Genomic DNA, 12,922 nt, shown 5'->3' on the forward strand with positions numbered 1-12,922 from the left:
CAATTATAGATGATGTGAGAGGGCGGGTGTGTGTGTTTAGGGCACGGATGGCTTGGGGATAGAAGCTCCTCTTGAGTCTCTCTATCCTTGCCCGGAAGATGCGGAACCTTCTACCAGATTGCAGAAGTTGGAACAGTTTGTTACCAGGATAGGATGGGTCCTTCAGTATCTGCGCTGCTCTAGTCCGGCATCTCCTGGTGTAGGTGTCCTGAAGCGGGGGGAGAGCAATCCTGCAGCAGCGTTCTGCTGTACGGATCACTCTCTGGAGAGCTTTTTGGTCCTTCACACAGCTGTTCCCGAACCACGATGTCATGTTCTGTGTGAGGATGCTCTCCACAGCGCCTGTATAGAAAATCCTGAGGATCTTTGGAGAGACCCTGAACTTCCTCAGTTGTCGTAGGTGATACAGGCGCTGCCTAGCCTTTTTGGTCTGGACCTGAATGTGGGCAGCCCATGTCAGGTCTGAGGAGATGTGGACACCAAGATACTTGAAGGACTGCACCCTCTCCACTGGAGCTCCATTGATGATAATGGGCTTGTAGTCTCTGTGCTGACCCCTTCTGAAGTCCACCACCAGCTCCTTGGTCTTGCTGACGTTCAGCTGGAGGTGGTTGTCCTGGCACCACGATGCCAGATTCTTCACTTCATCCATGTAGGCCGCCTCATCGTTGTTGGAGATGGCACCCAACACCACTGTGTCGTCAGCAAACTTCACAATGGTGTTGGAGCCATGGGTGGCCACACAGTCTGAAGTGTAGAGGGAGTAGAGCAGTGGCGAGAGGACACATCCCTGAGGTGCTCCTGTGTTGATGGTGATGCTGTTGGAGAAGCACCTGCCCACCCTCACCACCTGAGTTCTGCCAGTGAGGAAGTCCAACACCCATGCACACAGACGGCTGTTAAGTCCCAGATCCCTCAGCTTTGTGAACAGTCTGCAGGGCACTATTGTGTTAAACGCTGAACTGTAATCAACAAACAGCATTTGCACATAGTTACCCTGTTTCTTGTCCACGTGGCTGAGAGTGGTGTGTAGGACGTGGGCGATGGCATCCTCTGTGGATCTGTTGGATCTGTAGGCGAACTGCAGCGGATCTGTGGTGCATCCATGTTCAGATGAGGCTTTGATGGCCTATAAGTGAAGTTCACTGAACTAAAGAATGTTGTTTGATGATTGTTGACATGCTCTCCAAATAGAAGTTTTTCTGAAATACAGGTGCAGCAGTGAGAAGCGAGAAACATTCCAGGCATAGCTGAGCCCAGGCAGTGGTTAAGGTCAAAGGTCAAGCTGGTTGGGGCCCATCATGAGATCAGACCTTGGAGCCACAGCAAGGACCATTTCAACTGCCTGCAAACTTATCAGAGCCACTGCAAAGAGGTCGAGGTCCCAGGAAACCCCGGCACCCTCAAGACAGCACAATAGAGAAATCTCACACTTGGTTGTTTCAGTGGTGAGGGGGGAGTGCTGATTGAGCCCCCGTAGGGTAAGCTCGCACTTCAACCTCCAGCCTCTGATCAACTCTAGGGCAACCAAGTGCGAGGCGTGACGGCTGAATCAGCTGAACCAGGAGGAAGGCAGGGAAGCTGAGTGTTTTGAGACAGGTCCAGCAGGCCCAAAATCAGGACTATGCGTGACGAGAAGGAGTGCCTGAGAGGATCGTCCACAAGATGGGAGCTGAGGCCAGGAGAGGGGCTTCAGGAGGATCAGAGATCATCTTCAGCAGCGTTGGGACATGAAAACTCGAGGGATGAGGGGAGCGTGCCAAGCTCCATCGACAGCGCAGAGGGAGTCTAAGGATGACATCATGATTCTGTGAAAAGCACCGGAACCAGAAGCTATGGTGGTGATAACAGCAGTTTCCTATGAGGTCTGCAGCTTTGGAAATAGCTGAGACCCATGTTGACAAACAACAAAACCAACTGGTGTTTGAATGTTTATTCTACATATATTTGGACTCTGGTCCTATGGACAATGATGGAAACAACTGGAAGAGACATTCATGACGCCCTGCAGAACTCAAACCACTCTGCAGAGAGACATGTGATTTGCACACCCGGAGGAAGCATCACCAAGCTGAGATGTTTTTGAAAATGTTACTTTCTTATTTTCACTATTAAATTAACAATTTCTTTGTTTGCTCGTAGGATGCAGTTTGCCATTGGATGAGATCAATGAGTAATGGGATAACTGCTAATACATTTGTTAAACTGTGTATTTTTTCAGTAATTTAGGGTGATTTGACATATGCTGAGTATAAAAATGTTTGCATTGAAACTGTCAGACATGAAGTATTCATAACTGGGAACTTTTCAAGCATAAAGGTCAAAAAGGGGGGAAATGTTAGATTTGTATTGTTGATTGTCATTTATGCTTAGAAATATTTAACCATATATGCTTAGAGGTGTATAATCATTTGTAGATTGAAAGAATGTCTCATCCTAGGAGGTCTGTAACAGCTCTGTGTAGCATGAAGGGGGAGTGCGTTCACTCCCTCTACAGAGTGTTCCGGCGTAGATCACACCTCCTAGGAGAGGTCGTATCTTTTCTTATTGATTTATGGTATAGCAAGCACACGTATATCTGTTTAAGTATAAGAGCCTTTTGTTCAGATGGACCGCTAGACTCCTGGCACCAGCTTTGGGGAGTCTTCACAGGGTCACATCTGGACCTCATACACACACACACACACACACACACACACACACACACACACACACACACACACACAGGCAAGGTACTCTTTGTGTGAATGTAGACATCATATGTTAATGAACCTATGCATATTCATGTAACCTCAATAAAAGAACAGTGGTACGGGAGAACGGACGAGAGCAACTGGGGTCAGGCGAGGGAACGGCGCCTCTCCGGTTTTCTCCCGTGCACGAGTACCATGAAGAACTTTGCCTACTTGTGTCTTGCTTTGCAGTGTAATTATATTGTCCTCAACGTTCCAGCGGATAGGTTCAAGCTACAAACCTATCAGCAGGTGACTATTACTGTGCATAATTATTAGGCAACTTAACAAAAAACAAATATATACCCATTTCAATTATTTATTTTTACCAGTGAAACCAATATAACATCTCCACATTCACAAATATACATTTCTGACATTCAAAAACAAAACAAAAACAAATCAGCCACCAATATAGCCACCTTTCTTTGCAAGGACACTCAAAAGCCTGCCATCCATGGATTCTGTCAGTGTTTTTATCTGTTCACCATCAACATTGCGTGCAGCAGCAACCACAGCCTCCCAGACACTGTTCAGAGAGGTGTACTTTTTTCCCTCCTTGTAAATCTCACATTTGATGATGGACCACAGGTTCTCAATGGGGTTCAGATCAGGTGAACGAGGTGGCCATGTCATTAGGTTTTCTTCTTTTATACCCTTTCTTGCCAGCCACGCTGTGGAGTACTTGGACGCGTGTGATGGAGCATTGTCCAGACAGATGCAGACTTCTTCCTGTACCACTGCTTGAAGAAGGTGTCTTCCAGAAACTGGCAGTAGGACTGGGAGTTGAGCTTGACTCCATCCTCAACCCGAAAAGGCCCCACAAGCTCATCTTTGATGATACCAGCCCAAACCAGTACTCCACCTCCACCTTGCTGGCGTCTGAGTCGGACTGGAGCTCTCTGCCCTTTACCAATCCAGCCACGGGCCCATCCATCTGGCCCATCAAGACTCACTCTCATTTCATCAGTCCATAAAACCTTAGAAAAACCAGTCTTGAGATATTTCTTGGCCCAGTCTTGACGTTTCAGCTTGTGTGTCTTGTTCAGTGGTGGTCGTCTTTCAGCCTTTCTTACCTTGGCCATGTCTCTGAGTATTGCACACCTTGTGCTTTTGGGCACTCCAGTGATGTTGCAGCTCTGAAATATGGCCAAACTGGTGGCAAGTGGCATCTTGGCAGCTGCACGCTTGACTTTTCTCAGTTCATGGGCAGTTATTTTGCGCCTTGGTTTTTCCACACGCTTCTTGCGACCCTGTTGACTATTTTGAATGAAACGCTTGATTGTTTGATGATCACGCTTCAGAAGCTTTGCAATTTTGAGACTGCTGCATCCCTCTGCAAGATATCTCACTATTTTTGACTTTTCTGAGCCTGTCAAGTCCTTCTTTTGACCCATTTTGCCAAAGGAAAGGACGTTGCCTAATAATTATGCACACCTGATATAGGGTGTTGATGTCATTAGACCACACCCCTTCTCATTACAGAGCTGCACATCACCTAATATGCTTAATTGGTAGTAGGCTTTCGAGCCTATACAGCTTGGAGTAAGACAACATGCATGAAGAGGATGATGTGGACAAAATACTCATTTGCCTAATAATTCTGCACTCCCTGTAGAGTATCACACAGCAAACGTCTCTGCAGGCCAATTGGGCTCTCCTGAGCGCAGGCTTTTTGTCGAGAGAGGATGTCAGTTCCGTTACGGGACCAGTTGATCAAATCCATAATTCTTTAGGTTTTAACCCTCTCGAGGCAGGCGTTGCCGATTTGCAACAGTTAAAAACTAACAACCTGATTATCCCACATACATATTTTATATTTATTTCATCTGTTATGCATTATAGCTTTTTAAATAATGTGTTTTAGAAACCATCAATGGAAGTAGGAACATGTTTGAATGTGTCTCCATTTGGTCAAAGGTTGGTGAAGTCAACACTTGCCTTCTACTACAAGACTGATGCTGAGGTCCAAGAAGACACAGAACTGCAGAACTGGATTAAAGAAATTTTTCAGTATGGATTTCTTTCACAGGAAACCACAGGTGATTCATTGTTTATTATATTATATTATATTTAATTTCTGTGTTGACATAATTCATAATTTATTCTGTCTATTCTGTCAGGAATTCCTCAGGAATTTAGCACTATGGATGAGATGGTCAAGTTTGTCACCATGGTGATCTTCACTTGCTCTGCCCAGCACTCAGCTGTCAACTCTGGACAGGTGAAGCATTTTAATATATCCTGATTATCAGTGATGATGTTCACATCAGATTTTCTCAGTTCTCTCTGCATGGATCACTTTTGCATAGATAAATCCACTAAAATTTTGAGGTTTATGAAGGAGTTGATGCAACTCCATCAGCAGTGAATACAATACATTACTTAATGCTTATTGTATTCTATGATCATAATTGAACTTTACCTCGTGAACATGGAAGCAGAAATTACGTACAACTATTTCCAATCGGAATCCCATTTATTGTGCACTCATTCATGTACTACAGTGATGACCATTGTTGTAGGCCACAGCCCTCATTTTAAGTCATAAGGTGATTCAAGTAGTTCATAATTTATCTTCCAATGTATTAAGAAATCTAAAAGTTGATAGAAAGTCATGCAAAGGATTTTAAATGTTTTTCAGTTTAATTCAATGGTAATTATAAAGGGCAGAATCATAACTCTCACCTCAAGGTGCTTTATATTGTATGTTAAAGACCAGTGTTGGGGTCCTTACTCAAAAGAAGTAATGTATTATACAATACTTGTTGCTGCTCACTGCAGCGTTGCATTTTTGTAATGCAAGTAACTATAACATTGAAACTGTAATCTAATTACAGTTTCTCAACTGAGACTGGGTGTACCAGTCCTAACCCAGCAGTCCTAAGTACAGGTGTTTAAGACTGCCTGTACTGATAAACTTACACTTCATCTGCCTAATGGACACAATTTTTTTTTAATAAAAAAGGTACGCTATACCTTCTAAGGATACTGCCTGAGAGAGGCATGTATAATGTAAAGAGTCTTAACATAAAACGCTATGAAACTCCATCATTAACAAATTCGAGTTACGTAAATATGATTCAAATCAGTATTTTTAATACCTAGAGCATGCTCTAATCACCATAATAAAATATTAGCCAGGCTGACAAAAAGTCAGAGCTCTTTTGAGCCAACCATCCCTTTAACGTTAACTAGTAATGACTTCATGAACTTCTTCACAAATAAAAATTACCAATAATCATCCCACAGATGTAATATTATCTACAGCTACTCTTAGTACCATTGATGTTAAGTTAGACTCTTTTTCTCCAATTGATCTTTCTGAGTTAACTTCAATAATTACTTCCTCCAAACCATCAACGTGTCTTTTAGACCCCATTCCTACAAAACTGCTCAAAGAAGTCCTGCCATCAATTAATTCTTCGATCTTAAATATGATCAACCTATCTCTAATAATCGGCTATGTACCACAGGCCTTCAAGCTGGCTGTAGTTAAACCTTTACTCAAAAAGCCATCTCTAGACCCAGCAGTCGTAGCTAATTATAGGCCAATCTCCAACCTTCCTTTCATATCAAAAATCCTTGAAAGAGTAGTTGTCAAACAGCTAACTGATCATCTGCAGCGGAATGGCTTCTTTGAAGAGTTTCAGTCAGGTTTCAGAGCTCATCACAGCACAGAAACAGCTTTAGTGAAGGTTACAAATGATCTTCTTATGGCCTCTGACAGTGGACTCATCTCTGTGCTTGTCCTGCTAGATCTTAGTGCAGCATTCGATACTGTTGACCATAATATCCTATTAGAGCGATTAGAACATGCTGTAGGTATTACAGGTACTGTGCTGCAGTGGTTTGTATCATATCTATCTAATAGACTCCAATTTGTGCATGTAAATGGAGAGTCCTCTTCACCCACTGAGGTTAATTATGGAGTTCCACAGGGTTCGGTGCTAGGACCAATTCTGTTTACATTATACATGCTTACCCTAGGCAGCATCATTAGAAGACATAGCATAAATTTTCACTGCTATGCAGATGACACCCAGCTCTATCTATCCATGAAGCCTGATAACACACACCAATTAGTTAAACTGCAGGAATGTCTTAAAGACATGAAGACCTTTCTGCTTCTTAATTCAGATAAAACTGAGGTTATTGTACTCGGCCCTGAAAATCTTAGAAATATGGTATCTAACCAGATTCTTACTCTGGATGGCATTACCTTGGCCTCCAGTAACACTGTGAGGAACCTTGGAGTCATTTTTGACCAGGACATGTCCTTCAATGCACATATTAAACAAATATGTAAGACTGTTTTCTTCCATTTGCACAACGTCTCTAAAGTTAGAAATATCCTGTCTCAGAGTGACGCTGAAAAACTAGTTCATGCATTTTTTACTTCCAGGCTGGACTACTGTAATTCATTATTATCAGGATGTCCTAAAAACTCGCTGAAAAGCCTTCAGCTAATCCAAAACGCTGCAGCAAGAGTACTGACAGGGACTAGAAAGAGAGAGCATATTTCTCTTGTTTTGGCTTCCCTTCATTGGCTTCCTGTTAAATCCAGAATTGAATTCAAAATCCTGCTCCTCACATACAAGGTCTTAAATAATCAGGCCCCATCTTATCTTAATGACCTTGTAGTACCATATCACCGTATTAGAGCACTTCACTCTCGCACTGCAGGCCTACTTGTTGTTCCTAGAGTATTTAAAAGTAGAATGGGAGGGAGAGCCTTCAGTTTTCAAGCCCCTCTTCTGTGGAACCAGCTTCCAGTTTGGATTTGGGAGACAGACACTATCTCTACTTTCAAGATTAGGCTTAAAACTTTCCTTTTTGCTAAAGCATATAGTTAGGGCTGGACCAGGTGACCCTGAATCCTCCCTTAATTATGCTGCAATAGACATAGGCTGCCGGGGATTCCCATGATGCATTGAGTTTTTCCTTTCCAGTCACCTTTCTCACTCACTATGTGTTAATAGACCTCTCTGCATTGAATCATATCTGTTATTAATCTCTGTCTTGCTTCCACAGCATGTCTTTTATCCTGTCTTCCTTCTCTCACCCCAACCGGTTGCAGCAGATGGCCCCGCCCCTCCCTGAGCCTGGTTCTGCCGGAGGTTTCTTCCTGTTAAAAGGGAGTTTTTCCTTCCCACTGTCGCCAAAGTGCTTGCTCATAGGGGGTCATATGATTGTTGGGTTTTTCTCTGTATCTATGAAGCGCCTTGAGGCAACTTTTGTTGTGATTTGGCGCTATATAAATAAGATTGAATTGAATTGAATTACAGTCAGCAGCATCAAACACTAAATTGAAGCCTGGTAGAAAAAGCAAAGAAAAGAGCCTGTCTTTAAGTTGTTTTTTTAAAAACTTAGAATTCACTGCAGTCCATGGGCTTATGGTGTTATAGACACTAGATATTTGAGCAAATCAGCAAAGAATTATTTATTTACTAAGATTTCATTAAGTTCAAGATGAGGACTTTTTTCACAGTGAGTAATTCAAATCACCCAGCCACCAACATGTTACTCACTAACCTTGTGCAGTGGATATAAAAAGATGTTCTCTTGGCTAAAATGTGATCAGTTTTCAGTACAGTGGTCCCTCACTGTAGTGCGGTTCACCTTTTGCGGCCTTGTTGTATCGCAGATTTTTTATTTATTTATTTTTGGTGCAATATTACATGCTTTTTTTAAAGTGCAATATTAAGTGCATTGTGGTCTGGGTCCTGATTGTCTGTAGACTATTGTCAGTAAATCTCGTGCTGTGTCTCCTGTCCAGTACAGAATGCATTCAGCTTGTCAAATATAATCACTAGCACTGTGACTCTGAAGTGCTGTACTGTTTGTTTGTAAGTTTTCTCCCCAACAATGTCGACGAGACATTTTGCACCATCAAAGGCACCTGTGGTAGCACCCAAAAGGCAGAGAAAGATGCTAATCATTGCACAAAAAGTTGGACTTCCGCACTTGCTAAAGGAAGGTAGAAGTTAACGTATTTTTCAGACCATTATGCTGGGCATACACTGTGCAATTTTTGGCTCATTTTGATTTTTCAGTCGTGCGACCGTTTTGTTGATTGGAAACCTGAGTTTCGCTGAGTTTCGCCTTCATCGTGTGTCATGCATCGTGTAGTATACGTGGGGTAACGAGATTAACACCTCATGACCAGCTCCCGATCATCAATCACTTCGTCGTAAGAAAATCAAACCAGTTTGAAATCCTGTCAGCCGTCGTGAGGGTGTCATCACAGCCTCTCACACTGCGGACGCGCAAACACAGAAATGAAAGTGAAAAAACGAAGTAGCACAGCAGTGCAGCATGTGATCTGGACATAAGCGATGGAGGCACAACTTGTAGAACTTTGGCAAGCGCATCCGAGCCTTTTAGATTTGGCCTCACAAAATTATCACGACTACAACAACCGTGAAAATAGTTGGATTTACATTGCTGCTCAATCAAAGCTGCCTGATCAATGTTTTTCATTAGCAATTTAGTAAGTTGATGGTGGTGGTGCATGTCTGTGTGTGTGAAAGACAGAGAGGGAGAGCGAGGGACAGATTATCTGTTATAACCTTCATTTTATGGATGCACAGTGTGAGCACTCAGGTCACATCAGGGCATCGGGCGGTATAGTGTGAGGCCCTGCATCGTGACCTACGAACTTCTAACCCCTGTGAGTCAATCGTGCAGTTTGAGCAGAAGCTGAATAACGCGACTGAAAAAACTGCACAGTGTGTGATGTTACACTTGATGGATAAATCTGGATGTGAAACACCTTAGAAATCATGTGGAATATCTGGTACATTTGGATCCAAATGTTAATGCTATCAGACCTAAAAACTATCCCTCAAAGCCTATAAATAATGTATCAATTACTTCACCAATGCAGTACGATTTTGGTGGCTGGATGTCCAACAGTCCTACTACCATGGAACTTCCCCCACCAAAAGAAAAGGGGACAACAACTGAGAAAACGATACTGGACACATTCCCCAGTGTTAACACAACAGTGCATGCCATGTCCACAGTATGGCTACTCAGCAAGCAGTCCTCTGATAGTGTAAGTACTCACCAAAGACGTTATGTTTTATGTTGCTTTTTGTTTATTTTAATGTAAAATACATGAAAATTTTGCTAGAGTTACATATTTGATCAACATGATAGTGGAACCAAAACTAAATGTACCATTGATCTCATATTGATCTCATCAGATTTTTCTTGGCAACTACCCAGAGAAGCATTTTACTGAGAGGTTTCCTCTCCTGAAGATAAAAGAATTTCAAGAAGCGCTCAAAAAGCTGAGTGCAGACATCAAAGCTAGAAACTCAAGGTTGGACTTGCCGTACACATACATGGATCCAGAGGTGGTTGAAAACAGTGTATCTATTTGAATGAATATTGAAAGGCATCTTCTCCTTCAGCTTCATATTAATTTAACGGGGTAGGGGGAAGAGTGTGTGTCCAGATTTAAACTTTTTCCACTGATTTAACTTTTGTGTACATCATAATCTTAAAACTTCTTAATAGTGTATCAGTGATTATAACAAACAGGGAAACTGTAAGAATGAATGTAAAGGTGTTGCAGTCAGAAGGTTTTTATGAAGAGGGGGGTTTGTGTAGTCATGGCCTTTTTTGTCTCAAGATATGAATTATTTGATTTATATTTGTTCTTATTTCAGTGTGTATTGCATGTCTGTTGTGTAACAGTTACTGATCACTGAGTTTCTCCTTTCTCAAATTCTGATAAAAAAAAAAACTAAACAAACAAAGCTTAATCCATATAAAATATTTACATTCCGTACAGATTAATAGAGTTTATGCATCTTAGGAATTGTGTGACAAGTGATGACAAAATACTGTGTAACTGCCGTGTTGTGATCACATGTTTAAACATTAAAGTCAAAGCTTGAAGCACCATGTTATCAATCTGTGTGACTTCAGTTATGACTGGATCCATTATGTTTTGTTGTGTGTGTGTGTATATACATGTATAGAAACTCTTCATCTCCTCTTCACTTACAGTGGGGCAAAAAAGTATTTAGTCAGCCACCGATTGTGCAAGTTCCCCCACTTAAAATGATGACAGAGGTCAGTAATTTGCACCAGAGGTACACTTCAACTGTGAGAGACAGAATGTGAAAAAAAAATCCATGAATTCACATGGTAGGATTTGTAAAGAATTTATTCGTAAATTAGGGTGGAAAATAAGTATTTGGTCACCTCAAACAAGGAAAATCTCTGGCTCTCACAGACCTGTAACGTCTTCTGTAAGAAGCTTTTCTGTCCCCCACTCGTTACCTGTATGAATGGCACCTGTTTGAACTCATCATCTGTATAAAAGACACCTGTCCACAGCCTCAAACAGTCAGACTCCAAACTCCGCCATGGCCAAGACCAAAGAGCTTTCGAAGGACACCAGGAAAAGTATTGTAGACCTGCACCAGACTGGGAAGAGTGAATCTACAATAGGCAAGCAGCTTGGTGTGAAAAAATCAACTGTGGGAGCAATCATCAGAAAATGGAAGACATACAAGACCACTGATAATCTCCCTCAATCTGGGGCTCCACGCAAGATCTCATCCCGTGGGGTCAAAATGATCATGAGAACGGTGAGCAAAGATCCCAGAACCACACGGGGGGACCTGGTGAATGACCTGCAGAGAGCTGGGACCAAAGTAACAAAGGTCACCATCAGTAACACACTACAACGGCAGGGAATCAAATCCCGCAGTGCCAGACGTGTTCCGCTGCTGAAGCCAGTGCATGTCCAGGCCCGTCTGAAGTTTGCCAGAGAGCACATGGATGATACAGCAGAGGATTGGGAGAATGTCATGTGGTCAGATGAAACCAAAGTAGAACTTTTTGGTATAAACTCAACTCGTCGTGTTTGGAGGAAGACGAATACTGAGTTGCATCCCAAGAACACCATACCTACTGTGAAGCATGGGGGTGGAAACATCATGCTATGGGGCTGTTTTTCTGCCAAGGGGACAGGACGACTGATCCGTGTTAAGGACAGAATGAATGGGGCCATGTATCATGAGATTTTGAGCCAAAACCTCCTTCCATCAGTGAGAACTTTGAAGATGAAACGAGGCTGGGTCTTCCAACATGACAATGATCCAAAACACACCGCCCGGACAACAAAGGAGTGGCTCCGTAAGAAGCATTTGAAAGTCCTGGAGTGGCCTAGCCAGTCTCCAGACCTCAACCCCATAGAAAATCTGTGGCGGGAGTTGAAAGTCCGTGTTGCTCGGCGACAGCCCCAAAACATCACTGCTCTCGAGAAGATCTGCATGGAGGAATGGGCCAAAATACCAGCTACTGTGTGTGCAAACCTGGTAAAGACCTATAGTAAACGTTTGACCTCTGTTATTGCCAACAAAGGTTATGTTACAAAGTATTGAGTTGTATTTTTGTTATTGACCAAATACTTATTTTCCACCCTGATTTACGAATAAATTCTTTACAAATCCTACCATGTGGATTCATGGATTTTTTTTTGTCACATTCTGTCTCTCACAGTTGAAGTGTACCTCTGGTGCAAATTACTGACCTCTGTCATCATTTTAAGTGGGGGAACTTGCACAATCGGTGGCTGACTAAATACTTTTTTGCCCCACTGTATGTAACGTCCCTTAATGTGAAGAGCACTCTGTGAAAACAGGACTTCCGACTTCACAGAGAGTTAAATGTCCAAATTGTAGCTCCTGTCCACGGCTGCTAGGTAGAGATATGCACTCAAATTAAGTAGCCACTTAATTAGGAACAGCTTAAGTGTTACTTGCTGTGGTTCGGTTTGATGCTAGACAGGCTGCATCAACTGTTTCATACACTGTTTTAATTTTCATGCTTTTTTTTTTTTTTTTTAAACTACAAGTATTTCAAGGAGGATTTATTCACTTGGTCTTTCCGGGGTATTCTGTGTATAATTCTGAGGTGAAACATGAATTTATTATTCCAACAAAAGTAAATGAGGAATAAGTGGAGTTCTGCAAATACTTTTTTATGGAGAGCAGCTGAAAAGCCTCCTGAAAGAAAGAAAAACTGGAGTTTACTAAAACTGGATAAATTGAAAAGAATGCATCAGAATTTGGTGCAATAGCATGTAAACAGCATGAAGCTCGTCTATCCTGTTTAGTATTGAAAAATGAGGCTACTGCTGCTGTAATAGAGCTAAGGGGCGCTGT

General features: G+C 42.2%; 1 protein-coding gene across 1 annotated transcript in view; it reads left to right on the forward strand.

Moving 5' to 3' along the window:
- LOC120746199 (polyunsaturated fatty acid lipoxygenase ALOX15B-like) overlaps positions 1 to 10,167 on the forward strand; it is a 32,575-nt gene extending 22,408 nt beyond the window's left edge. Inside the window, exons 10-13 of the mRNA XM_040051538.1 lie at positions 4,653 to 4,774; positions 4,856 to 4,956; positions 9,622 to 9,792; positions 9,944 to 10,167. Coding sequence (XP_039907472.1) covers positions 4,653 to 4,774; positions 4,856 to 4,956; positions 9,622 to 9,792; positions 9,944 to 10,123 — 574 coding nt within the window. The 3' untranslated portion in view covers positions 10,124 to 10,167. The remainder of the gene's footprint in view (positions 1 to 4,652; positions 4,775 to 4,855; positions 4,957 to 9,621; positions 9,793 to 9,943) is intronic.
- Positions 10,168 to 12,922: the final 2,755 nt, after the last annotated feature.

The sequence above is a fragment of the Simochromis diagramma genome, unplaced genomic scaffold (assembly GCF_900408965.1).
Source record: "Simochromis diagramma unplaced genomic scaffold, fSimDia1.1 OVJJ01000107.1, whole genome shotgun sequence".
Lineage (NCBI taxonomy): Eukaryota > Metazoa > Chordata > Actinopteri > Cichliformes > Cichlidae > Simochromis > Simochromis diagramma.